The sequence below is a fragment of the Cavia porcellus genome, unplaced genomic scaffold, assembly GCF_034190915.1.
Source record: "Cavia porcellus strain 051 isolate PalLab524CR breed Dunkin Hartley unplaced genomic scaffold, mCavPor4.1 scaffold_23, whole genome shotgun sequence".
NCBI lineage: Eukaryota > Metazoa > Chordata > Mammalia > Rodentia > Caviidae > Cavia > Cavia porcellus.
The window spans coordinates 55868394-55895075 of NW_026947506.1; the positions used below are offsets into that span (position 1 = coordinate 55868394).

Consider the following 26682-nt stretch of genomic DNA (forward strand, 5'->3'; position numbering starts at 1 on the left):
GAAATTGATCAGAACTTGGAAGCAGGATGGTAGGAAAGCGACCTTGGCTACCTTACTTAGTATGTTTTGTTATCTTCACAGTAGTTGTCCATTCCATCAGGTATAGCAAAATCAAACCGCAACAATACAGAATAAAACCAGTCAAAACAGAACATTGAATAAAGCAAAACAATTAATCAGAACAAAGCAAAACAGTGAGAACAAGATTGGCTTTCAAAGACAAGATAGAAGGAAATCCCCTGTATTTGCTATATTGCATAATCATCTTCCAACAGATGCTCAGACCCAGGCCTGCAAAATCAACCAAATAATACAAGCATTTAGTTACTTTTTGTACCTCGGTTGCTATTAACTCAGCTGGTTGCTTGGGGGGGTGGTGGTGGTGGTGATTCTCAGTCCGCCTGCCATAGGCTCATGGAAGCCGCTCTTTGACTCTTCTTTTCCTGGACCTCGAGTGGCTTGCATGGCTTCCCAGCAAGGCTGGCTAGCTGGCTTCTTGGTGGGCTCCTCCCAGTCCCAGCGTGGCCGATTCTTGGGAGGTGCTGACTTTTCTCTTCTTGAAACATCTTTATATTCTTGGAATTTTTTAGCATAGTACTGAATTTTATTTTCTAAGATTTTTGCTTATATAAGAATGAGATTGGTTTGCAGTGGGTTTTTTTCCTTTTTTTTAGATTTAACCTTGGAAGAATTATAGCTATGTAAAAGGGAGCTTTACATATTATTACCAAAAGAAAGGAAAGATTTTCTTTTCTTGCATTATCTAACACATTTCCAAAGCAACTTTTGAGTATATGTGAGTAAATACGCTTGGAAACACTATTTTCCAATATATCTGCTGAACATTCTTCGTTAAACATCTCTAGGTTTTCTTTTCTTCTCAAGGTCTCAAGCATTTCTTTTTTCTTATTAACTGTGGAAGATTTCAGACAAAGCCAGGCATGGTGGTACATGTGTTTAATTCCAACATTCTGGGAGGCTGAGGCTGGAAAATCACAACTTGGAGGCCAGCCTGGGCAACTTAGCAACTTATGAGACCCTGTCTCAAAATAAAAAGTGAAATATGGCCAAGAATATAACTTTAGTGTGAAGGCCCTGGGTCCAACTGCTGAGTTCTGACCACAAACAAACAAGCAGTAGTAAAGGGATTAGAATCCTTTGTTCATGTCTTCACTTTGCTTTTCTCTCCATTGTTTTGGGCCTTGTTTCTTACTGGGGAATTCACAGGACATAGGCCCCCCCCCCCATACCTTTGCTATACTTCAGATACTAAGCCATCAGTTTGGTTGCAAGAACTTTTTCAATAAGTCCTTGTATCTTTAATCATTTCTTTTGGGTCCTGCATGGGAGCTACAAAGTAAAAGGGTGTAAGCTCTTTGGGAAGTGCCTACATCTCTTGGTTGCATGGTAAACAAACATGAACATTGATGGCCTATCATGTGCGTTCTCTGTGAACGAAAAATGCCAAGAGGTTATTCAATAATGAGAAAGCAGAAAACGAAGACAACAGTAATAATCCTTGTCATAACAATTTGAATGGTCATTAACCAAAAGCCTAAAGGTTACTTGAATTAATTTTCCCACAGCCTAAAACCATTTCATCAATTTGCCACTGCTTACTGAATTGAATTGAGTGTGTATGTCACAAACCTCTGGGTACCTAACATGTTCGGTGTGGTGAGGGACAGAAAAGTTATATTTTAACACCTGTGCCTCCAGTAAGGCATAGGAGAATCTTATTTCATGTTAACATCTTTTTTTCATCTGTCCCTCAAATGTAACTTCAGTTTACGTAAGTTCATACTGGGATTCACCTGACCAGGTTCTCCGTAGATTGAAAAAGTTTGAGAATTTTCCTAATAGGTGATTTCCGAGATTACAGCAGAGTTGATCTTCCTTTTGTTTTAGCGACAGCGCACCGTCTACAGATTGACCTTGGTGAAGTCCTGGAACGTGGACGAACTCCAGGCCTACGCGGAGCTGGTGTCCCTCGGGAACCCCGACTTCATCGAAGTCAAGGTAAGCCCTGCTGCTGGGCGTGGCTATGACCTGACCGAGATGCTGTTATATGCTCTTATGGTTGTCAAGGAAACCCAATGTAGGGGCACACACCTGACATCCCAGCACTCTTGGGGCTGAGGCAAGAGGATCACAAGTTTGAGCCCAGCCTGGCCAACTTATCAAGACCCCATCTCAAAATGAAAATCCAAGGACCTGAGATGTAGCTCAGTGAGAAGACTGGAGATTTAATCTCCAGTATCCCTCGCCCCCATCAAACCAAACCAAAAAACCTCTGAAGGAGTCCCTAGACCTTTTATTTTCTCATTCATTCAGCTGTATTGATAATATCAGTAAAGCAGATTAGACTTGCTCTTAGAAAGCTTGTATTTTAGTCAGAGATAGACAATACAAAATGAACATTTCTATGGTGATGTTAAGCCATGCAGTGAAGTGTGGTGATGAGTAACTGGTTGACTTTTAAATAAACTTGGTGAAGAGATAGTCAAACATATTACAGGAAGAGATAGTCAAACATATTACAGCAGGAGACGGACGGTCCAATGAGCCCCCATCTGTGCGTGCATCGGTCACTCGGCCTTAACAGGTAGCGCGCCGTGAGCAGAGCCCTGCCCTGGCTGAAGCCCCGCCTGGAGTTGGTGCACTGGCCCCCAGCTGCACCTGCCACCTTTGTGACCAGTCTTGGGCAGCGTTGGCCCTGATGGTTTTCCTGCTCTTACCCCCGAATGTCCTGAAGCAGCTCCCCAACACTGTCATCAGTCCACAGCTGTGCCAGTGAGTATCTCTAAAAGACACAGACTCTTTAAAACCTGTGTTCATCCTACCAGACTCATACCTACAAACTCAGTTATTGAAACAGAGTTTTCAAATTTTTGCAGGTATTCCTAAGTGTACACTTTTTATTCTGTAAATGTAGTATTTATTTTGATTTAAACTATTTTTGAACAGGGATCCAAATGAGGAACATACATTACAATTAATTTTTCTTCTTGAACTTCTTTTAGTTTCCCAGTTCCTCTTCCATCATACTTCCGCATTATTCTGTAAAAGGGCGGGTGAGGAGGGAGGAGCAAAAATGATCCAGATGGTGTAAGAAGAAAGAGAATCAGGGTGGTGGCCGGCTTCTGTGCGGCTGGCTCTGCAGGTGTTGCCTGCCTGCTTCTGTGTCCCCTTTCCTGTGGAAGAGGACTTAGATCCGGAGTGGCAGTGCGCATCCCAAGAATGTTTCCGCGGTGAGGCTGAATATATTCTCTTAGGAGGTTAGTAGTGTCCGCTCGTCTAGTTGGTGTTTTTGCCAGTATTTTTACGGGATGGGTTTCGTTAAGTGCCATTTCTGAGTCAGCATATGTTGTTTGCTCGATCTTCTGGTTGACCATTTCAGGCAGATTTTCCTGAGAAGATGATTTGCAGGAAACCAGGTCACTGAGTACTAAGGACCAGCCACACCCCAGGCTTAGGCTGAGAGCCCCCCAGGGGGACGCTAGGTGCCCAGGGAGACCCAGTGGCACCCTCGAGGCTGGCAGTGGACCCGAGGAGGAAGTAGAGGCGCAGGCGGGGCAGACTGTGCTAGGCCTTTCAAGCAGAGATGCTGGCATGGGACTTTAAACCAAGTCTGGCAGTGAGCTTTTTAAACAGCAGTATTGAATGAAGCCTGGGAGTTCTGCGCCTGAATTTTGAAGGCACCCCCCCTGCTGCTGCATTACGAATGGCCAGCAGAGGGCAGTAGTGGTCGGTATACCTGCGAGGATTGTTTTGCTTTATCCTAGCAAGATGCCCAGTGCCTTAGCTGGAAGCAGTGAGTTTAGGGCCAGTTTTGGAAGTGGCGTTAACAGGATTCGATGAGAGCTTAGACGTGCGCCTGGAAGACAGAGGGGCTGGGCACAGCATCTGGGTTTTTGGCTTAAGCAATCGTGCGGAAGGTGGGGCTGTGTGTTGGGCGAGAGAGAATAGGGCATGTCTGGGGAGAGAATTTGAGGGTTCCTTCTTGGGCATGTTGGATTCGAGCTGTCTTTTAAATATCCAGATACAGATTCCATGAGGCTGTGGGTTGTACACGCGTTGGGCTTGAGTGTAAGGCAGGACTGTAAGCTGATTTGGAAGTCATCGTGTGAGATGGCAGTCATGGTGGTGGATGGTTAAGAGGCAAATGGTTTGGTTTTGGGGGGTAAGTCTCCCCATAAGGAGCAAGAAACAGGAAGGTGTACCCTGACTCTAAAAGCAGAGTCTGCCTATTCAGCATATGTTTTTGCAAACGCCCCCTGGGTTATGTGAGAGGGTGTTCAGTTTCACACCTCAAGTGGATCTGCTCTGGAAGCCAGGGTGGGGCTGGGGACAGGAGGGCTGTGCTCCAGCGTGTGTCACTGTCTCAGCTGCAGCCAAAGACTCTTTTTTCTTTTGAAATTGCTTTTAATTTCAAATGGTTACTCTTGGCAAGAGGTTTAGTGATGCAGAGATACAAATACAGCTGAAAATATATATCCCAGTTAAAGAAAAGTTTGCCAACATGAGAGATTAGTGGGCTTTTAATTTATGATTTAGCTATTACAGAATGCTGCTTCAAATTATGCTACTGTAAAACCTATTATTATAAAGCAAGTTGGCTGATGATTAGTCACCTTTTTTCTCCTCTTTCTTTCTGCAGTGAAAAAGTTATTTTATAATCAGAAAAAAAGTAAACATATTTTGAAGGGAGATATCTATTTTGTAAACAGGATAATTCTGTGGTAGGCTTTTTTTTTTTTAGTTTGGCAGGCTGTTAACATTACTCAGAAATAGCCTTTGTCCGTATCTAAGATGTGATAAAAACATGGCTTTGTCCCAGAAGGTTTCCCACTTTACTGTCTTATTTCTACATTCAACAATATTTGTGAGCAATGGTTTTTTTTTTTTTTTTTTTTTTGGTATCAGAGATTGAACTCACGACCTTGCACCTCCCAGGCAGGAGCTTTCGCCACTGAGCTAAAGCCCCAGCATTTGTGAGCCCTCTTTATGTGCCAGCTCTTGTTAAATAACTGGAGATAAAAATAATTGCTAAGACATGCTATTTAAGAGATGATTATCTTATTGAATAGGCAAAATCTATAAAAATAAAATGAGCTGTTTTGAGAGATTTAATAATTGAAAATTCTTAGCGAAATGTGTAATCAGAGCACAATTTAAAGTGCTCTTAATAGTGAAGTGTAGGTAATAGATGACAGCCTGTGTTATATCAGGGGAAAGTGTGGTCACAATGAGCCTGACTTTTGTAGACAACCTTAGGTACAAGTGTCCTGCGGTGTCAGTTACCTGCTCCATCCAAGGATTAGAGCACATCTTTGTTAACGCACTTCTCTTCTCTCTAGCAAGTTAATAAAGTGTCTTCTTTTGAAGTGAAGTGGCAGGAAGGATGTAATAGACTACTAAAAAACAAGCTATCATAGAGCAATATTCCTGACTATTTTCAGCTGCATGTGTTCATAAATACATAGGAAAGCATGGAAGGCTGTGTAAGGTCGTGTGACACTTACTAATAGTTTTCTGTTTGGGGGAAAGGAAAGGACTTAATTTTTACTTTTCATAATTCTGTATTTATCAGTTATTATAATGAGCATGCATTAATTTTGTAATTTAAAGGACTGCAATGGGGCTGGGGTATAGCTCAGAGGTAGGGCATTTTCCTGGGTTCAGTTTCCAGAACCATAAGGAGAAAAGGGTTTTAAGAATTAAGAATTAAAATCAGTACACTGAAAAGTCATGTTTTCCTACTTAACAGAAGGAAAGTACTTAGTGTCTAAAATCTCATCTTTTTGTTATCTTATTAAGCTTAAGTTTTTCTAAAATAGGAGCATTTTAAAAATAATAAGTCCTTTCCAAAAAAATTTTTTATTTTTGCTGAGAACTGGCAATATGGCAGGCTAAGATAACCTGAAATCTCTCCAGAAATAAACACACCAACGTGCATGTGTTAGGGAAAATGTACTTTGAGAACACAACTAATCTGTCAGATCTGCAAGGAAAACCTGTAGGGGAGAAGAGAGATTGTCCTGGTGGTCGTCTGCAGGTCCACTGGGCACTTGAGCTTAAAGGAAGGTTGTACTCTTTCGCCTGAGTGGCAAGCTGGATTAGGAAAAAGCCTACCCACCCACCCTGACTAACTTGCTTTACCTATGCTTTTGGTAAAAAATAAAGCCTCTCCAGTCTTGGTAGTTCCAATATAACAGTACCTCAAGATTAAAGAGCACGCGCAGGTTGTGCAGTTAATGGTACAAGTTGTGCCAGAGGCTCCCTGGAGAAGCAAACACAATGCGGTCACAGTCTTTTTTGTATTTCAGTTGCATTGCTCTGTATTATTTGAATAAGAACATATGTGTGTGTTCATATTGCACTGAGCTGTTTACAGATTACTGAATATACTTTGAAGCTTCTCACCGTTATGTCTATTCAACTTCTTTTCGTCATTCTTGTCTTGTAGCTCTACTCCGGTTTAGTGGTAGGATTAGGAGCTTGATAGGAAATTTTGCCAACCTTTTTCCATCTTTACACTTTCTGTCTTCATCATATTTGTGATCTTAAAGGAAAAGCGTTGTTCTACCTCCGCTCTTGTGAGAAGCCATGGTAGTAACACCCTTGGGTCAAGCAGGAAAATTGTCAGTGTAGGGCTGGTGCTGCGGCCAATCGGCCTTCACCATCCCCTCTGTGGATGTGGGGTTCTGGGGGTCCCTCATGGTCTGCACAACTGCAGTCTCAGACGGGCAATTGGAAGAGCAGTTTTGATCCATTCTTAACATGTAGGGATGTAGCCTGGACAGATTACTTAATTTCCTTCACCCTACATTTTCTCAATACTACAATACAAAAATTAGAATAATAGCATCTATTTAAGAGGTTTGTTTTGAGAATTGGGATAGCCTGTTCCTGTGTTCAGTAAATGTTGAGATCACTTTCCATTAGGCACATTCATTGAAACTAAATCAAAAGAAGCAATTTCTTTATTATATCGATTTCCTCTTTCCTTTCCTTGGCAGTCTTATAAACTATTTTTGTTATATTCCCTGTAAATTAGCATGCATTTTAGCTTCATTAGGCTTAAGTGGGTCTTTCTTTGCTAGTCTGAGACTCCTAACTGTCACTTGGTTGCTTATTTCTGAAGATGTGTTTTATATTACAAACATCTGCTTTCCTGAAAACTTTAGTGATGCAGTCCTTTGTCAGTGAAATGCTGTCATTGTATTCTGTGCAGCATGTCGCACAGTGAGGACACTAAGTGCTCAGTAATTATTTGTTGTCAAATGATTTCACCTGCTTTCCGTAGCACTGTGCCTGTCTGCAGTGCTCAATCTCTGCAGTGCGCAACTTGCAGAATGATTGCCCGCGCGTAGCCCAGCCTCTGTCCACACAGGGGCGAGGAGCTGGCGCTGGTTCCTGGTGGAGCAATGCTTGAGTGCTGTTTAGCATTTTGGTTCATACTCGGGGAAGAGTAGGAAACCTGAACAGTATGAGTGAGCGCGCATGCGAGGAGAGCTCCGAGGAAGGCGGGCCTGGTCTTGGCCGCTGAGTGCAGGCCCTGCTGTCTGGAGCCCAGCAGGGCTCTGTAGTCACAGGCCCCTGTAGTCACAGCCCCACGCTGGTCACCTGGTTCCACCGGGCGTGAGGGGACGAAGGCCAGCTGGAGAAAGGTTCCCTGGTGACTAGGGCAGCCTAGCCCTGAGGACACGTGTGGACATGTGGGGACAAGCTTGATTCACACAGCCCTGGTTAGAAGAAGACTACAGAGAAGGCAAAAAAGGCTTCATTCTTCGCGCTGAGCCCCTGGGGCTGCTTTCGGAGGGGTGTGGTTGAAGCGGTTTTGGACTAAAGGAGTGACATGTTTTGAGTATGTTACCAAAAAATCTCATGAAGTCAGTATTTCTTTAGTCATCAAACTGCAGGGGGCAAAAACAGCATTAGGAGTTTCTTGGTTTCCATTTAGTCAGATAGAGTAGAATATGGTAGTTAAGCTATGGAAGTCTTGCGCTTCCCGCAGGACGCCACATTAAAACAGAGCTTTGGTGGCCATCATATCCTAGAGCAGTGAGATGCATCAGTCACTGGGTCAGAAGGACGTGGGCAGTGTGTTATGTTCCTGTTCTCCATAGCATCCTTCGGGTGAACTTGGCATTGCCCAGCCTATGGGACCTGGCGTGAGTGGTTGATCTTCAGCTCCATGCTGCACCCCTTTGTTTTCCGCAGGTTGTCTGGGTTCACAGCTGGAGGTGATGAATGGGGCCACGGAGGGGAAGGTGGCAGACAGCCACCATGGGGCGGGGGAACAAAAAGTGGTTTTAGATAACTCAGGGTCTGCCGGGCTCAGGGGAGAGGTCAGAGCAGCCAAAGCAGGGCGACCACAGACCTGGAAGGCTCAAGAGCCAAAACCCACGAGTCCCTCAGCAGGTGACCTGCACCCTAAGTTCCCGGAGGCCATTTTCTGCTCCGAGAATTTTTGTCATAGTGAAGAGGCGCTGCCCCAGTGCTGTTTACCTCCGAGGGCTTTGTCTGAGTGAGTAAAAGCGCTGCAAAGCGCCCAAGGTGGTCAGGAGAAGCTTCTGTGAAGGCGAGACAGTGAGCTGAGGCAGGCATTTTCTTACAGTATTTCCAAACCAAATCTCCCTTAATGTTTCGTGGTTTCTTATTGCCGACAATAAAGTATTACAGTATTTTCAGGAGTCATTGTCATGACTACAATTTTATCCAAAATCTGTGGTTTGGTGAACTTTTTAAATATTAAAAAGAGATTCCTAGGGCTGGGCATTTAGCTCAGTGGCATAAGCGCCTTCCTTGCAAGCAGGCAGTTGTGAGTTCGATCCCTGGTACCGATAAAAAGGAAAAAGACAAAAAAAAAAAAAAAAAAAAAGAGAGAGAGAGAGATTCCTCTGAAGTAGCTATGTACATGATTGTATAATTCACAAAACACAAGGGGTATTTAAATTGAAACTAAGTACACATTGTGACCTATCAATAAATCCCTTTCCTGTTTGCTTATGCATGTGGGAGAGTTTAACAGTTTTTCAGCCACACTTTCTTGATGGTATTTTGAACTATATTATTATTTGCATTTTAAAAAATTCACTGGAAACTCAAACGTGATTTAATGAATTCTGTAAAACGCTGGGTAAATAGAGAAGACTTTCTTGTTTACTGTAATTAAGCAGGCTGTGGGTAGTTTATATGCAGCAAAGCCTGCCGCAGTTTAGTGAGCAGTCATCTTCGGGAGCAGCCATCTGGAGAAGCAGGTCTCAGAACTCCTCGGAGTCTTCGGCCAAGTCCCAGCCCTGCCATCTGTGGGGCAGGGTCACTCTGAAGTGCTCATTTGATTTTTTAAAAAATTTACCATCATTCTACCTCTTCTAGTCTGTGTGTGTGTGTGTGTGTGTGTGTGTGTGTGTGTGTGTGTGAGAGAGAGAGAGAGAGAGGCAGAGAAACTATGAGTGTTGTGTATCTCCTTTTATGTTAATTTAATTTAATTTTCTTATTTTTTTGTCTTTTTGAGACAGGATCTTCCTATGCAGTTTAGGCTGGCCTTGAACTCACTTTGTAGCCCAGAATGATCTTGAACTTGCAAGGATCCTCCTGCCCCAGCCTTCTGAGTATTGGGATTACAGGTGTGGGCCACCACGCCCAGCAGCCTTTATTTCATTTTTAACTACCTAGAAGACATTCAAACCATTTTTCAAGAAAGTTTGATTTGGGGGTAGTTGAAAAATACACAGACCTAATAAAATACCCTTATTATTACAAAGTTATTCCCCTATCATTATGTAATTTACCAAGCAGAGGATTTACCAAATTATGAAACTTGAGATATGCCTAGGCTGTCAGGCAGAGTTCGAAAGAGTTAGAAACTGACCTGTCTGATTACAGTTGCATTTCATAGGAAGTCCTGGATTGGCAGGGTAAATGCATGCCTATGAGAGTGCTTGGCAGGTTATGTAGGTATACCCACAAACATATTTCTCTTTCAACACGATTCTTTGTTTTTGGATATTCACATTCAAAATGCTTCTCAGAGATCCCTATTTGGCCGTTTTACAGAAAAAGCACAGCAAGTGCGACAATCTCGATCTCAGCTATGCTGAGGGCCGGCAGCTTGCCTCATTTCCCAGGGAATTGGTTGGTCAGTGAACTTTTATGAGTATCTGAAGTGTGACAGCTCTATCTCAGTGGTGCTAGCCCTAGGGCAGTCGTGGCAAACCTATGGCACCTGGGCTCCAGTGGGCTCTGTGTACCATTGAGAGCTCCCAAAGGTTTGCCATCACTGTGCTAGGGGACTGTAAGACTTTTAGAATTAATCTGTTACAGTACGTGAAATCTGTTGCTCTACGTGGAAAGATATGCTGTTGATGCCCATATGTTACAGTGCCTTGATGGCTGTGGGTGTCACACAGCACAAAACACAGGTGCTCACCGGCCTGGGTCCCCTGGTACTATCACTAACACCTTGTGTGGCCTCCTCAGTTTTTATCTACCACCTTTTTTATTTCAGAATATGGATTGGATTGAATTGGATTAGGTGACCTAGAAAATGTCTGGCTCTGAATTCTTTGTGAATTCAAGTGTGTCCGTAGCTGTCTCTGACTGGTGTGATGTTCCCCAGGGTGTTACCTACTGCGGAGAAAGTTCAGCAAGCAGCCTCACCATGGCCAACGTGCCCTGGCATGAGGAAGTCATCCGCTTTGTGCGTGAATTGGTGGATCTGATCCCTGACTATGAAATAGCATGTGAGCACGAGCATTCCAACTGCCTCCTGATAGCGCACAAAAAGGTAAGAGTAACTGAGCGTGCATCCGTCTGTTCTCTTTAGTCTTTCCTTTGTTTTTTTAATTTCTCCTCACTTTATTGTCGTGAACCTTAGCTTTTCTGCTACCTTTCCTAAAACAAACGTTGACAAAGTCCCAAAAAGAAAAAGCCCTAAACTCTGTCTCTAAGGTTTATAAACTATTCTGGGGGAAATTGCTTCTGTTTTTAGCCTTCATGTAGCATCTTAAAGTTCTTTCTGGTTTGTAATTTTTAAAGAGGTGCATACTAAAAATAAACAAAAAATACCCTTGTAATAACCTCTACACCATTCCTGGGATGACAAGGAAAAGGTGAAGTAGTAAACAATACCCATATGAGGTTCTGGTTGTCAGAAAAAATATTGAGGTATTTATCACATTTCAGGTTGCTTTGAGTTTTGGCATTGGGAGAATTTGGTTTGCGATGGCAGTACTATTTTTGCTTTTCTCCTTAGTGCTTTTATTTGTCAGAACAAATACCCTAATCTGATGTCTTTTTAAATGCCTAACAAAGAAAAAATGCAGTTCTTGGTGAGGTAGCCACTAGCGTAAGAAGAAAAACACCTAATACAGTACAGTGTTCGTGGGGCTGCCGTGATGGTTATGTCCTTGCTGAAATATTGACAGAGAAACAATTTGTGATTTGATTCAGACTGAGAGAGGGCGAGGAGGTCGTGGGTACATGGATGGGGGACACCTAACAGTCATTACACTCCTCTGCCTAGTTTTAAGACTGGATATGGGCAAACCTTGCAAATGTAATTTTAGGTGAAAAATACCAGACCCAGAAAGGCGTGTATTGTATGGTTGCATTTATAGGAAACGTTCAGAATAGGCAAATCCATCGAAACAGGAAGTGGCTGGTGGTTGCTGGAGGCTGGCGGAAGAGCAGACTGGGGAGTGGCTGTCAGAAGGTGTGGCCGTGTTCTGGAATTGCACAGTGGTGTACATGTGCTGTGCACCATGACTGTATTACAATCATGATTGTATTACAGACCACTGAATTCTATGCTACACGAGCCGTACCGCAGAAGCAGTAAGTTAATACCAAGAAGCAGTAAGGTCAAGAGGCGCTATATTGCTTACGTAATAACTAAATGCGCTTTATGTAAGTAAAGTCATTTCTAACCTGGACAATGAAAGACTCACCGCCCCCCGCAACCTAACTTCCTGCAGATTTCTAAGGTTAATGATATTTAATAACACAGCAATCACTTGATTAAAATTTCACAAACTAGTCTCAAGTACAAGATGAAAAGCACAAGGTAAAAAGGCCTTGTACTTTGATTAAAGGTAGATTTTCTGTATGTGACCCGTAGTCTGTGATGGACTTCACCAGTTAGGGAGAACATGTTCTAGGAATATCAAGGATCTGGGGTTTGAGATGCTAAAGTAGCTTCAAAGAAAATGAAATTACCAAAGTAAATCTCTAAGAAATAAGAAAGAGGAGAGCCCAAGCTAGTGCATTGCTGTTTGCTTAATGCTTGTCGAGTATCTGTGTGTGTCTGGTGCTGCTCTGGTTCCTAAGAACCTTCACCAGTAGCCTAACAGAAAAATGCACAGGTGAGAAAAGTGCCCAGAAGTGGTCTGAGAGCCTCCAGGAGAGGCTTCGAGAAGAGCTGCTGGAAAGCTGGAGCCCAGGAAGGAAGGTTAGGAGGCAAATGCATGTGCGGCGCCCTTGGAGAAGTGTGGAGGCCGCGTGGCAGCACCACTGGAGTTGGGGTACCTGGAGGCTGAAAGAGGGGATCTGGCTGGGCAAGACCACAAACAATATTGAGCAGCATCTAAACTGTTGTTTCTGTTGGGCACGGGAGGCACCGAAGGGTTTTAAGTAGGGAAGTGGCTGTCTACCACATTGTGGGGCACAGGTTTGCAAAGAAGACGGAGAAAACAGTGGAAGAGCAGTGGTGACCACAGGTAAAATGATGCAGATCCAATACACTGTGCAGCCGTGCACTGTCTTAGAGTGTTGCTCAGTTTCTGCTGGTAATCACAGGGCTTCTGAAAGACACTGCAAGTCCCACCCCTGCTGAAGAGCTGCTGTCCTAAGGAAACTAAAAGCTAAGTCCTTTTATTTTAAAATAGTTGGTAGACATTCATGGGAAATTGCAAAATTGTACAGAGGAGATGTCGTATCCCCTTTACCTCGCTTTTGCAGGTAGTAAGATGTTACATGACTGCAGTGTGTTATCAAACCTGACAGTAGCACAATTCCTTGGCCTTAGAGATTTCACTGATTTTAATTATGCATTTGTGTGTGCACGTACATGTGCAGGTGCACGTGTTTGTCCTTCTATCATGTTTTTTTTTTTTTTTTTTTTTTTGTCTTTTTCTTTTTTATCGGTACCGGGGATCAAACTCTCGACTGCCTGCTTGCAAGGCAGGCACACTTATGCCACTGAGCTAAATCCCCAGTTTGTATTCAAGTAGCCACCACCACGATCAAGATACGAAGCTGGGTAGGACTCGGGTCGTAGCTCAGTGGTAGAGTGTGTTTGACGTGCATGAGGTCCTGGGTTCCATTCCCAGCACCAGAAATAACAAAATGAAACAAAACTGTCCTGGGCGGGGGGAGCTGGGGATTTAGCTCAGCGGCATAAGCGCCTGCCTTGCAAGCTCATGGTCGTGAGTTCGATCCCCGGTACCAATAAAAGAGTGCAAAACTGTCCTAGGATCATCAAGATTATTCTCACACGGTTTCTCTAGACCAGACCATCTCCATCCTCAGCTCTCTGTAGCTTTTGACGACCACTAATCTGTTCTTTCTCTCCCAGTTTTTCATCTGTAGAGTGGTGTAAGCAGAATTATAAAATATGTGCCCTTTTGAGATGGACATTTTTCTCGCTCAGCTGATTTCCGTAGGATTCATCCCACTTAGCGCGTGTGTCAGTAGTGTGTGGTGGCTGTGCCATTTTACATTCGCACCAGCAGCGTGTGAAAAATTCAGTTCCTGCCTCCTTGCCAGCAGTCAGTATTATCATTAATTTTATAGTTGGCTGTGCTAATACATTTTTAGTGGTATCTCATTGTGTCTTAATTTGCATCTTAATACATTCTTTCCATTTATTTAGATCTTTGGTTTTTTTAATCAGCATTTTGTAGTTTTCGGTATACAAGTCCTAGCTTGTTTTGTTAAATTTATATCTAAGTTGTTGCTGAGCAGTTATAAATGGTGCTATGCTTTCATTTCCTTTTTTATTTGTTCACTGCTAATATGCAGAAATAGAATTGATTTTTATATTTTGATCTCATATTCTGAAACTTGCTGACCTCACTTATTTTAGAAGTTTGGTGGGGGTGGTTTTGGTTTGTTTCGTCTTTTTTTTTTTTTTTTTTCATTTTCCTGGGATATTCTGCAGAGACCATTATATCATCCACAAATAGGATGTTTTATTTCCTCTTTCTAATTGATAGCCTTTTAGTTCCTTTTATCACTTATTTACACCGGCTATCACTTATTTACACTTCAGTACCTCATGGATTGCCTGAGCGTGATGGCCAGTCCTGATGCTTTTCCTGGACACAGGGGTAAAGCAGTTCTTCTCTCACTGCTTCATTTGATGTCAGCTATAGGGCATTTGTTTGTTTATTTCCATATTCTTTACTAGGTTGACAAGCTTCCCTGTATTTCTAGAGTTTTGCATGTTGTAGGTGAAGTCAAATTCTTTTCCTTAACTGATGCTGACCCTGAGCAGTGCCTGCTGCCTGATGTGCGTAGAAGCCAGTACCTTAGCACTGGTTTTTACAAGAAGCAAGTGCTTTATGGAAAACTGGGTGGCGGGGGCAGGAAGCGCCCTTAGATCTACCAGTGCGGAGAGCTGGAAGGGCCTGGGGAGTTGGCGGGATTGAAAACATCTTGGGTTTTCACTGTGTCAATTCTGCCTTTTGAGGTTCTTTACTGTTTTAATTCTGTTTTGAAATTTCACGCTCAGCCTCCTTCAGTTGTGACCTCAGTCTCTATAGCTCCTGGTCCCAAATCTAGCATTCAGTAGGTTTGAGATTTTAGTTCCATCTTAGGAGCCACCTTTGTTAGACTTCGAAGTGTTTCACGGGACAGTAAAATGCCCTAAACAGGAAGTAAGAACATAGAAGTTACTTTTTTTTTCCTTTCCTTCTTTCTTTTCTTTTCTTCTTCTTCTTCTTTTTTTTTTTTTTAAATGCTTAGCAGTAAGGAAAGTGCTGAATCCATTGTGGTTTGGCCTTTTTTTGTTCCAGGAATTGAACTCATGACCTCACGCTTGCCAGGAAGGTGCTTGCCAGGCAGGTGTGTGTGCCACTGAGCTAAATCCATGGCCTGGTTTGGGCATTTTTAAAGGGAAAGGAGGCTTTAGCCTAGATTTACAGAAAGAAAAATTGCAAAAGACTGGCTCTGTTAAATGAGGCCAGGCCAGCTGTGTTTGTGAGCTGAAATCATGAAAAGTACATTCAGTCCTTGCATGCAGTCTGAGAAACAGAGACCTTAATCGTTTTATTGGTGACATTTCAAAGGGGTGGCTTGCAGGTTCTTGAGAGAGTCTTGTGAATTGTAAGAGATACATACATACAGCTAGCTGGTCTTGGTGCTTCACACCTGTGATCCCAGCATTTTGGGAGGCTGAGGCAGGAGGATCACAAGGACACATCCAACCCGGGGAAATTAGCAACCCAGGGAGATCATGTTCAAAATTTTAAAAATAAACCAGGCCGTGGATGTAGCTCAAGGTAAAGGCTCTGGAGTTTATCCCCAGGATGAGAGTGGGGTGGGGTGAGAAGGGAATACATGCAATTGTAAGTCTTGTTTTGTGAAGCTCTAGCAGACAGTTTCCCTGTGAACATGTGTTTTTTCTTCTTTTACCATTACTGTGATGGAATGCATTCATTTTAAGTATTGAACTATCCTGAAATCCAGAATAAACACCACCTATAGTATATAATGCTTTTCTGTATATTGCTAAATTCTGTTCGATAACATTTTGCTAAAGGACTTTAACATCTGTTTTCCTAAAGGATGCTGTTGATCACCAGTTTTCTCTTTTCATATTAGTTTGTGTTGTTTTGGCATCACAAAGTAACTTGGGAAATGTTTCCTCCTCCTCTGTCTTCTATAAGAGATTGTACATAACTGGTGTTTGTTTTTTAAATGTACAATAGAATTGTCTAGTGAGGCTAGCAGGGTGGACAGATGCCTTTTCAGGGGAGCATTTTAAGTTAGTAGTTCAACTTTTTGACTGGTTACAAGGCTGTTCCACTTCTCTTTCTTTCTAGGTAAGTTGTCATTTGAGTTCAAGGAATTGGTCCACTTCATCCAGACTGTCAAATCCGTGTCAGTTCATTGTTCACAGTGTTACCTCGCCTCCCTTTGGATGTTTGCAGGAGTCTCACTTCTGAATTGGTTGTGATTTGTTTCCTCTCTCTTTTGTCTTTGTCAGTCTTACAAAGTTCACTGTCTTTTCAAAGAATCAACCTTTTCATTCATTGATTTCATTATTTTCTTTTTCAGTGTTAATATCCACTTTCTTTTGTTATGCTCTTCTTTCTGCATATCTTAGGCTTCTTTTTTTTTTCTGCTTTGTAGTTTGTTAGGATTAGAATGTAAGTTACTGACCACCTGCCCTGTCTTTTACAGTGCCAGATAGTGCTACAGAGATTCCCTCAGTCCTGCTCTAGCTGTGTCCCACGTTTTGATGCATTTTATTTTAATTCTTACTCTGTCAGGTGTTTTTTTTCCCCTTAGATTTTCTTTTTGGCCCAAAAATTATTTAGTAGTTCGTTGTTTTGTTGCCTGGTGTTTGGAGATTTTCTACTGCCTTTCTGGTATTGATTTCTAGTTTGATTCTGTTGTGGTCAAAGAACAAACTGATTTCCGTATTTTTGAATTTGTTAAAGTTTGTGCTCTGGACTTAGATGGGAACCATCGTGGTAAATGCTTTTCATGTGCTGACAAAGAAAGTGTTCTGCTGTTTGTATAGGAGTGTCCAGTAAATGTCTAGTTCTTTCTGTTGGTTGTCGTGTTGAGTTTTCTTGATGCCCTTGGTAAGTATCTGTATAATCCTATCAATTGCTGAAAGAGGAATGTTAAAATCTCCCAACTGTAATCATAGATTTCTTATTTTAAAGAGGCTAAAACCAAGGAAAACGAAATAGAATAAAACCAGTCAAACATAAACCAGTATAAGTGATACAGGACTTCAAAACCTTACAAAGTCAACAGTAGTTACCATAATGCCTTTTGTTGTCTTGAAAATAGCTGCAGATACTTTCACATATAGCAAAAATTGAACAGAACAGAATAGAATAGAAACAATAAAGCCAAAACAGGAAGTGCAGTAAAGGACTTTAAAACAAGCCACTAGTAAATCCAAAATGACTATCTTTAAAATAGTCATTCCTGACATTAGATTTAACATAATCAAACAAAACAAAAGAGAATGCAATCCAACCCAAGAAAACAATGAAAATGGTATGGTGTCCGACTAGGATCGCCTCCTGGGGAGGCCTGGGTCTCTCCCGGCCACAGTCCAGGACTGGGGCTGGCTGGCTGAGAGGCCTGGCTGTGGCTGTCCCCACTCTGCAGCCAGCGCATGGCGCTGCTTTCCTGGTGGGGCCACCTCCTGGGGTAAGGCTAGTTCTCTTTAGGTCTTCTTCCAGTTCGGCTAGTGTTTGCTTCACTTACTAAGCAACTGTGTTGCTGCTTCGTACACATTTTAAGACTCCAGTGTCTCCTGGTAGTTCTGATCTTTTTGCCTTCTGTAACGTCCCTCTTCCTCCCTAGCGCGTTTCCTTTGTGGTGGAGCACCCTTTACCTGGCAGTGATAAGGCCACCTCTGCTCTCTTGATTAATGTCTACGCCTTACATCCTCTCTCATCACTTTGCTTTCACCCTTCCACATCATTAGATTCTGAAGTGAGTTTCTTAAAGACAGCGTATAATTGGATCATGCTTTTCAAATTTGTTCTCACAATCTGTTTCAGAATTCCATGTTACCTGTAGAGTTCTAAGTATGTGTCTCTTTGTATAGAACTTGCTCCCAATTTTACGTTACCTGTAGACAACATCAGTCTGCTAGGGTCAGCATTTTTACTATTTCAGTGAAATACAAAACCTTACCTCTCTTTGTCTCTTTACTCTCACGACTTACAATGTCTTCAATGTTTCCTACATGCATATTTGAAGCCACATGTCATAGTATATCTTTTCTTACTTCAACTATCAAATAAAATTTATAAGGGAAACTTGAGAAGAAAAATTTATTTATTGTATTTATTCATTTTTATTCTTTCCGTTGTTGATTCTTCCTGATGGTCCAAATTGCCTTTGAATCTGACCCATCTGTTTGAAGAATTCCCTTTAAATTCTTTTAGTTAATTTGATGGCAGCCAGTCTTCATAGTTTTCCTTCTTCTGGCAGTTTTTGTTTCCTTCTTCATTCTTGAAGTTTATTTTTGCTAGATTAAAAAAAAAAATCCTGGATTGACAGTTTTCTTCTTTGAAGACTTCTGACTTCCCTGGTATCTGATGAAAAATCCTCTATATTTTGTTTTTCTTCTATGGATAAGGTGTTGTTTCCTCTCTCATTGCTTTCAAAATTTAAAGTCTTTTCAACTTTCAGAAGTTTGATTGCAATGTGTTCTGGCCCAGGTTTCTTTGAGCTGGTATCCGTTTTGCTTTGTGGGTACGCTCATTTTCCTGAATCAGTAGGTTTAAGTCCTGTACGTATTTGGAGAAATTTCTATTGTTGTCTCTTCAGAAGCTTTTGCAGCCCCACTTTCTTATTCATGTCTCTTTGGGACCCTGGTGACACAAGCATTAGACCTTTTGTTACAGCTTCATTGATTCTGTCTTCTGCTCTTGAATTCCTGGAGTTTTATTATTTTAGTTATTACATTTTTTAGTTTTAAAATTTCCACTTGATTATTCTTTTTATTTAACTTTCTATTTTTCACTTTCTTTGGTGTTTGTAATTGCTTGTTGAAGTATATTTATGATAGCTGCTCTAAAATGTTTATCAGGTAATTAAAAACACGTCATCTTGACATTGGTGCCTTTTGACTGTCTTTTTTCATTCAAGGTGAACTTTTCTGGTTTCTTGATATAACCAGTGACTTTGGCTATATCTTGGTCATTTGGTTGCTGTTAATGGGACTGTGGATCACATTTAAATCTTTTTTTAACAGACCTCCTTTGACATTAAACCAGTGGGGACAGGATGGGAGGCTGTCACCTGGTTTCTCTCTCCCTTAGGTGGGGTTCCTGTGACCGCTGAGAGAGAGGGCAGGGGTTTAGGCTTGGCCCTTCCTGCCACCTCCAACTCTGCTTCCACCAGTGTCATCGTGGATGGCACTGGGGACCTCAGCTCAGGCATTGTTTGCAGCCCCAGCTCTCCACTTTTCCTGTGATATAGCTCAGGCATGCATGGGAGGAGCACCTTGTCCCTGCTGGTCAGGTGGGGTCCAGGCTCTGCATAGTGTGCAGGACACCACGGCTGGGGCAGAGGGGGCAGTGTGAGACAGAGACTACCAGGGGAAGGAGCACAGGCTTCCTACTCAGGGTTTGCTGACCAGTGGGGGATGAGGGCAGTTTCCTTTCACTGTTTTGGGTGGTCATTTAACTGGAGCGCAAGGATTGTCAGCCCGGTGCTTCCCAGAGTCCTCAGCGTTTGGTGCATTTGTATGTATCCTGTGCACCTTCATCTACAGTCCTCTCTTGTTGTCTTCTGAAATCAGACGTGCTCCATCTTCCCTGGTAGTTGTGGTAGCTACTTACATTCTGGCTTATTCATTCACTCATTCATATAGCAATAAATACTGCACTGACTTTGCTGTTTATATGTCTTTAGTGACCTGCTAATTGTTAATCCCTTTATCATTCACCACTTGTTTTTCTGTAACAGGAAACTTATACCGATTCATATATCTCTCTTATGTGTCGTATCCTACTTTCCTGATTCTAATGAAGTTAATGTGCAGAAGGAAATAAGATCATTGCCGTAGAGTATTGAAAATTCCCAAATTATTGGATTTCTTTCTTTATCCATTTCAAATATTTTAAATACTTTTGGATTCAAGATACTGTGTGGTATAAAACCTAAGATGACCCCCCCCTCTCTCTGTCTGTCTAAAATTATTATTTTGAAGCAAGTCGTCACTGCGTCACTTAGTTGCCCAGGCAGGGATTACGGGCATGCAGCACCACACCCACCTTCCCAAAATGACTCTCAAAAAAGAAAATTCTAGCAGGATTGCAAGCATTGGTTAAATATTTACATTTAGATGACCTTTAAAGACCCTGCATAAAATCTGCAAGGTTTTCACAACATGAAGTGTCCTCTAGGAGTCTATTATAATCCTCTTCATCCCCAGAATATGTCACAGTCATTTACGGTGCAGGGATCTTGCCATTACTGTGGGCCATGCCACATGCAAATCATTCTTTAATTATGGCAGTGGAATAATTATGGCAGTGGAATATTTTTGAAAATTATTACTGTTTTTAATGTCTCTTTAGAAGAGTTCTGTCATTTGATGTAACACTTAGCCTCTAGGTGAAGGAGTTTTTTCTTTTGGTAAGCAACAGGTCCTTAGCAGGGTGGAAGGGAAGAGGAAGGCAGCAGAAAGCTCAGTGAGCGCTTCCGGCTCTGAACAGCTGAGAGACGGACAGATGCCGGTTCAGTTCGGAGAGCTGAGAGCCGCGTCAGCAGGGCTGAGTTGCAGGCTGAGCTCGTGAGGCAGGAGGTGAGCACTGGTGCCCACGCGAGGCTGGAGGCAGTGACCCGGGTGCTGTGGAGGGGCAGCAGGGACAAAGGGTGCGGTCAGCTGGCTGCCTCTGGCTGGACAGTAATTAGACCGCGATGAACCCAGCAGACTTTGATGTTTCTCCTGTGAAACATTGAGGTCCCTTGTGTGTATTGGTGATGGCCTCACACAGCGGGTCACGCACAGCCAGTGGAGCCCAGTAACAGGAGAAGTGTGCAGCTTGCCGAGTTCACAGAGCATTGTTTCAAATTTTAATTACTTTATAAAACAGACTATGTTTTAGAATAGCCTTGACTTACAGAGAAATTAAGAATTCTGCATAGGATACAGTTCCTGTATAATCTGGGTTATTATCTTGTGTTGTTAATGATATATGTGTGTTAATGATTATTGACTGAAGCAATACTGATACATGATTTTTAACTAAACTGCATACTTTATGTCCATTTCCTTAGATCAAACTTAGTGTTCCCTTTCAATTCTAGGGTTCTACTCAGGAAAACACATTATGTTTAGTTGTTTCTTTATGTTCCTCTTGGCTGGGGCAGTTTTTCAGACTTCTCGTTTTCGATGAGCTGATGGAGTGATGACCTTATGACGAGCACTTAGGAGGTAACCTGCAGGATTCCCCTGTCTTTGTTACTTCCCTTGTAGCCAAGACACAATGCCCAGTGCCTACAGCCTAAAGCAGGGGAGGCTTACTGTGGTGCACGGTTTCAGTGCTCGGCTGTGCTCCAAGGCAGAAACTGCATGGTGGGAAGGCCAAGGCGCAGGACAGCTGCTCACCCCAGGGTGGCCAGGAGGCAGAGCAAGAAGAGGAGCAACAGGTCACACCCCAGTGACCCCTCCAGCACAGTTATCCACTGCTGAATACAGCACCCCCACCCACAATCCACTCAACTTCCAAATCAGAGACAAGTGGGGGAAGGAGTATTTGTGATCTAAATCATAACACCTGTTAGTGAAATTTGTCTAATATTTTTCTTTTTGTTAGTGCGTGTTCACAGCACATAAAGATTAATTTTCCTTCTCCTAAGACCTGGCTATGTGTTTTTTGGAGAAAGATGGAAAAGGCCAGGCACTCTTTCTCGTCCTTTCATGAAGGGACCTCTTACTCTCTGCAGCATGATGAGCGGCGATGCTGCTTCTTCCTAGGCTCTCAGAGGCGGTGCTGGGCTTCTGCCCTGGGGACCCACCCCGCTCTGCCCTGTCCTTCACACTGGACTCGGCAGCAGGAAGTCACTGGGTACAGCCCGTGCTGCCCAGAGTTATTAGGGTTTGCCTCTTCCCCTTTGTTAATTACACCCTGGTTTATAACCCAATGCTACTCTGTCTTCGGATGCTCAGATTGTCCAGCTTTGTCTCTGGCTGGGTGTCTGTGTGGATGCTTGGCTCCTGGACCGTGCCCACGTCAGCGTGAGCTTTGGCTTCTGCTATTGTCTTTCCTACGCCTTTCTTAGCACTTCCTGACTGTGGTACTGTAAGGTTCTGTGGGCCTCAGTGGGGTGTCTCCAGCACCCCACTTCTTGCTAGATACAGTTTCCGCATCGGCCTTTTCTCTCAGAAGCCTTGGCTCCTATCTTGCACTTTCAGTACAGTAGATTATGTGGCACGCTCAGCCTTTTATTATAAATAGGCTGTGTACCAGATGATTTTGACCAACTCTAGCTTAAAGTGTGTGTTCTGGGCACATTGATGGTGGACCGGCTAAGCTGTGATGTTGAAATGCGCTTTGAACGTGGGAGTGTTTTTAACAGATGATGGTTTATCAGGATGCAGCACCACCAGAACTCGAGGGGCATCTGTAGTGATGACTTTCAAATTTGGAAAATTTTCAGCCATTGTTTCTTCAAATATTTTCTTGGCCTCTTCTCTTTCCTCTTGCTGGGGCTCCACCAGGGTACATGTGCATGGTGGCTGTCTTGCTGGCCCACAGGTCCCCTGCCTTGGTTCACCTTTGTGAAATCCGTTTTCCTTTCTGTTCCTTCGCCTTAATAATTTCAGTTGTCTCTGTCTTAAAGTTCATTGTTTCTCCTGTCAACTCAAATCTACCTTTGAACCTAATGAAATGTTAGCTTCAGGTTTTTTGATTTTCTGTCCTTTTAATATTTCTGTTTGGTGCATGTGTCCTTTTCTTGACCTTCTTTCATATCTTCTTTTTGTTATTAAAGCAGCTTTAAGACATTGTTTCAGTGTTTTTGTCTATTTAACCTGTCGTTAGATCTTTCTCAAGATCATTTGCTGTTGATCAATGCTGTTGATCGATGCTATTGATTGATATTTTTCCTCTGAATAGGCTGTACTTTACTGTTTCTTTCTAATGCCTGGGGACTTTTTCCTGTTAGAACATTTGTATTTAGTAATGTGGTAACCCTGGAAATCAGATTTTCTCCCTTTCCCAGGGTTGCTGGGGTGTTTGGGGTTCGATTCTGTACTGAGTGTGCTCTATTTGCTGAGAAATAGCACAGGGTGTAAATTTAAGATCTTGTCAAGTGTTTCCTGAGCATGTAGACCTAGTTTTCCAGGTCTGGATAGTTACTTTTGAGTGCCTGACGCTTTCATTTTGTCTCCCAAAATGGGGGATGAGGTTAAGGATGGGGAGGGTGCCATCCCTGATATCAGCTGGAATCACTTCAGCCAGAGGGGAAATGGCTTGCACCAATGAGGGGAAGTGAAAGAAACAGCGCCTTTTTGCACTTCTATACTGAAAAGTGGAGGTCTGCAGGATGCAGACCTCCAGGGTCTGGAAGAAAGGCCAGTCTGGCTCCCACAAGCTTCAAGGAAGCAGCTTCAGGGAGCCCTCTCAGGCCGTCAGAGTGAGGAGCTGAAAATGATGGAAGTGAACTCTGGTTTACTGTCCAGCCTTCGCTGGAAAGATTTTGCTGGTGTAATTTTGCCAGCATGAAGAAAAATACCCTACAGCGCTGCTCTTTCATCCTGCGAGCATCTTCGCCTCGGTTCCGAGGTTTGCACTTGGTTGATTTTTGCAGGTGATCGGCTGTGCTCTCCACCTTGCCCACAGCGCAGGGCCCTCCTGTGCCTGCCCAAGGTTGCGCTTACGCCCGTTGTATCCCCATGAATGCTGCTGACTGGGTTCACTTTGTCTCCAGCACCCCACTTCTTGTTAGATACAGTTTCCTTCTGACTGACGTGAATGGTGGAAATTAGTCCCTTTTTTCTTTCCAAAGAAATCTTTGACTTCCATCTGAATGATAGCTTATCAGAGTAGAAAAGTCTAAATTGAAGTGTTTCCTCTTGGCACATTGAAGATATTATTTTGCTGTCGTCCAGCATAATCTTTTCATTACCTTCTAGCGTCTTTCATCACCGATGACATGTCTGTGTCACAGTTTTGGCATCGCTGAGAAACTCAAGTGAGTAACTCACTGAGGTCACAGTGCCAAGCACTTAGCATGCATTAATTCATTTAACCCTCAAGAAAATCTTCGAATCAGAGGTGCTATTTTTCTTTATATTCCAAAGGAGGAAACTGAGGCTAAAGGAATATGTCTTGCCCAAGGACAAATAGAGAACAACTAGAATGCCTCCCAAATATTTCAACATGCAAAGCCTACTTTGGGCTACATTGCACTGCCTCTCAAGTACTACAGGGAAGTCACATGCGGTCAGGACAGCGAGGTGTCCCTGGGCAACGGAACAGCGTTCCCCACAACCCCAGCAGCACTGTCCTGCACATCAGGATTATTGGGTCTGGAAATCTGGGCCACAGTTGAGGTCTTGTGGGTTGGAAGCGCTGATCACAGAGGCCTCCTCTCGGGTGCACAGGTTTGTCACACATGAAGGAGGGAAGGAGAAGCTGTCACCTCCTGAGCCCTTCTGCATGGGAGCAGGGAGGGAATCGAGTATCTGCTCTGAGCCTGCGTGCAGTGCCTGGTACACACCTAACTCACTTTCACAGGGGCCTGAGGGTACCTGCAGTTACTTTTAGAGAAATGCCAGGAAAAATTAGCATTTTGGTGACATTGCTTGGAGGATTTAGCTTTGCTTTGATGGAATTGGAGATTAAGATTTAACTCCAGAAAATGAGTTTTTGGATAAATTTTGTTAAACTGTACTTGAGTGTATCTAGAATTTAATCTCACCGTTGTACTTTGTCTCCCAAAATGGCTCCAGGGGAGCCATCGCCAACGTGAGCCTTGCTTATCACCCTCCCCACAGTGAAGGGCGGCCTTTGTCTGGTGTCCACTGTCACGGGGGCTCAGGGCTGGCTCTGTGGTCCCAGCCTTTTGTGCCCAGAAAACAAGCTGCACAGGTGCAGGGCTGCAGGAGAACGGAATGATAACCGCGAGTGATCCCAGAGGCTCTGCGGCTGACAGTTCAGGTCTCAGACGGCCCAGAGGTCTTGTGCTGGGCAGTGCAGCCTGCTCAGGGAGCTGGGTGCCCACCTGGGAAGGGCTATTGTTGTGCCCAGCTCCTGGGGTCCCTGACCACCCCGGTGTGAGCAGCTTCCCTTGGCCGGGCTCTTGCACCTTGTACTGTGCCGTTTCCACCTTGGAGCCGGCTGATGGTGGCTGAAACTGTGAGCTGAAATACACGTCTCTTCCTCCTGAAGTCGTCGCAGGTGTCAGGTATTTTGTTCCAGCGATGGGAAAGTGACTGAGACACCACTGTAGCTGTTCTTTTGTTTTCCAAAAACCATCTCAGCATTTCAGAATCACTCATCCCTCAAGCTCCCCCTGAAATTCCTCCACTCTCACCCCATTAGTGTGTCTTCGGGGTACGAGGAGGCCTGACAGCCCCTCGCCCCTCTTCTTCCTTTAGCTACTACTGTCCCAGTGTGTGAGTCTTAGGAGGGCCTGTATTTGGAGGACTCCTCTATAAAATAATTTCTGATTACTGATTTAGCAAGACTGTCTCAAAATAAGAAAGTAAAAAGGCTGAGGATACGGCTCAGTGTGAAGGCTCTCAGTGTGGGTTCAGTCCCTGTGAACAGACACGCGCGCACACACACAGACACACACACCAGAGGGGTACAACAATGAAGTGTGGTCCTTTTTTTTTTTTTTTTTTTTTTTGTCTTTTTCGTTTTTATTGGTACCAGGGATCGAACTTACGACTGCCTGCTTGCAAGGCAGGTGCTTATGCCGCTGAGCTAAGTCCCCAGCCCTGAAGTGTGGTTCTTTTTTAAATTAATGTTCCTGTTTTATTTTTATGTTACTCCTTTTTACCCATGATAAATGGCCTTTGAAATCTGATTATGCAGCAAATGAGCAATTTTATCTGAAGAAAGAACTGACCTTTGCCTTAACTTCTGGGAGATTCTCTGAGCCCTTGGACTTTCTGGCCTGACACAAGTGTCTTTGTTTCTCTGTAGGCTTGGGCCAGATCAGATTGTACACTGGCCATGGGCTTAGAGAGGCCTGGGCCAGACAGTACTGACTCGGGCTCCAGAAGGACTCATCACTAGACAGTAGCATCCAAGCACCGCAGCGGGACCCTGGGGAGCCCAGGGCTGAGGTGCACTTCCGGTTTGCAGGGCCTTATCCTGCTGTTGGCAGCTGCTGGGAGGTCAGCACTTCTGGTCCCCTCCAGGACAGGCTGGCTGGAGCTCTGTGCATGGAGCTCCTGGGCTTGGTCCCCGAGCCTTTCCTCTTGGCTGATTCTAATTTATAATGATCTAGGAGCCCAAAGAACCGTACCATCTGTGTGACAGCCTTCAGCGAGCTCTGAAAGTCGTCTTACCTAAGTGACATCTGAAGCTGATCAGGACCCTGGAATTGCGGGTAGTTGAAGAGCGAGATTGGTGCAGGAGCCCGCTGAACTTTTCACTGGTGCGACTCCACATCCTAGATCCTGTCTCCTGCTTCTCTCGCCCGTGACAGGGGGCTGCGTCACAGGGCAGCTCTGCCCCAGCGAATCGAGGTGCAGGGGCAGCACAGCTGTGGAGGAGGGCTTTTCTCTGCGTGCTGGCCGCTTGGCTCTTCAGTAAATAGCACTGAGGCACCAGGCAGGGAACAGTCACACGAAATAACCTTGGTGTTGATGTTAATAAATAGACTTGGTTTACTGTTTTTTTTTTTTTTTTTTCAGCTCATAGTAGAATTTTCTTATTTTAACTTCTGGATACATGGAAATAATGGGGCCTTTGAATGACTCTTGCAGCATCTATAGCTTTTCTAATT

General features: G+C 43.6%; 1 protein-coding gene across 6 annotated transcripts in view; it reads left to right on the forward strand.

Annotated features, from left to right (window-relative positions):
• Positions 1–26682, forward strand: part of LOC100721498 (S-adenosyl-L-methionine-dependent tRNA 4-demethylwyosine synthase TYW1) — a 174872-nt gene that overhangs the window by 140865 nt on the left and 7325 nt on the right. For all 6 annotated transcript variants that reach the window (XM_013148267.3, XM_063234465.1, XM_003465802.5 and 3 more), the window contains 2 exons: positions 1909–2019; positions 10628–10795. In XM_013148267.3, coding sequence (XP_013003721.1) covers positions 1909–2019; positions 10628–10795 — 279 coding nt within the window. The remainder of the gene's footprint in view (positions 1–1908; positions 2020–10627; positions 10796–26682) is intronic.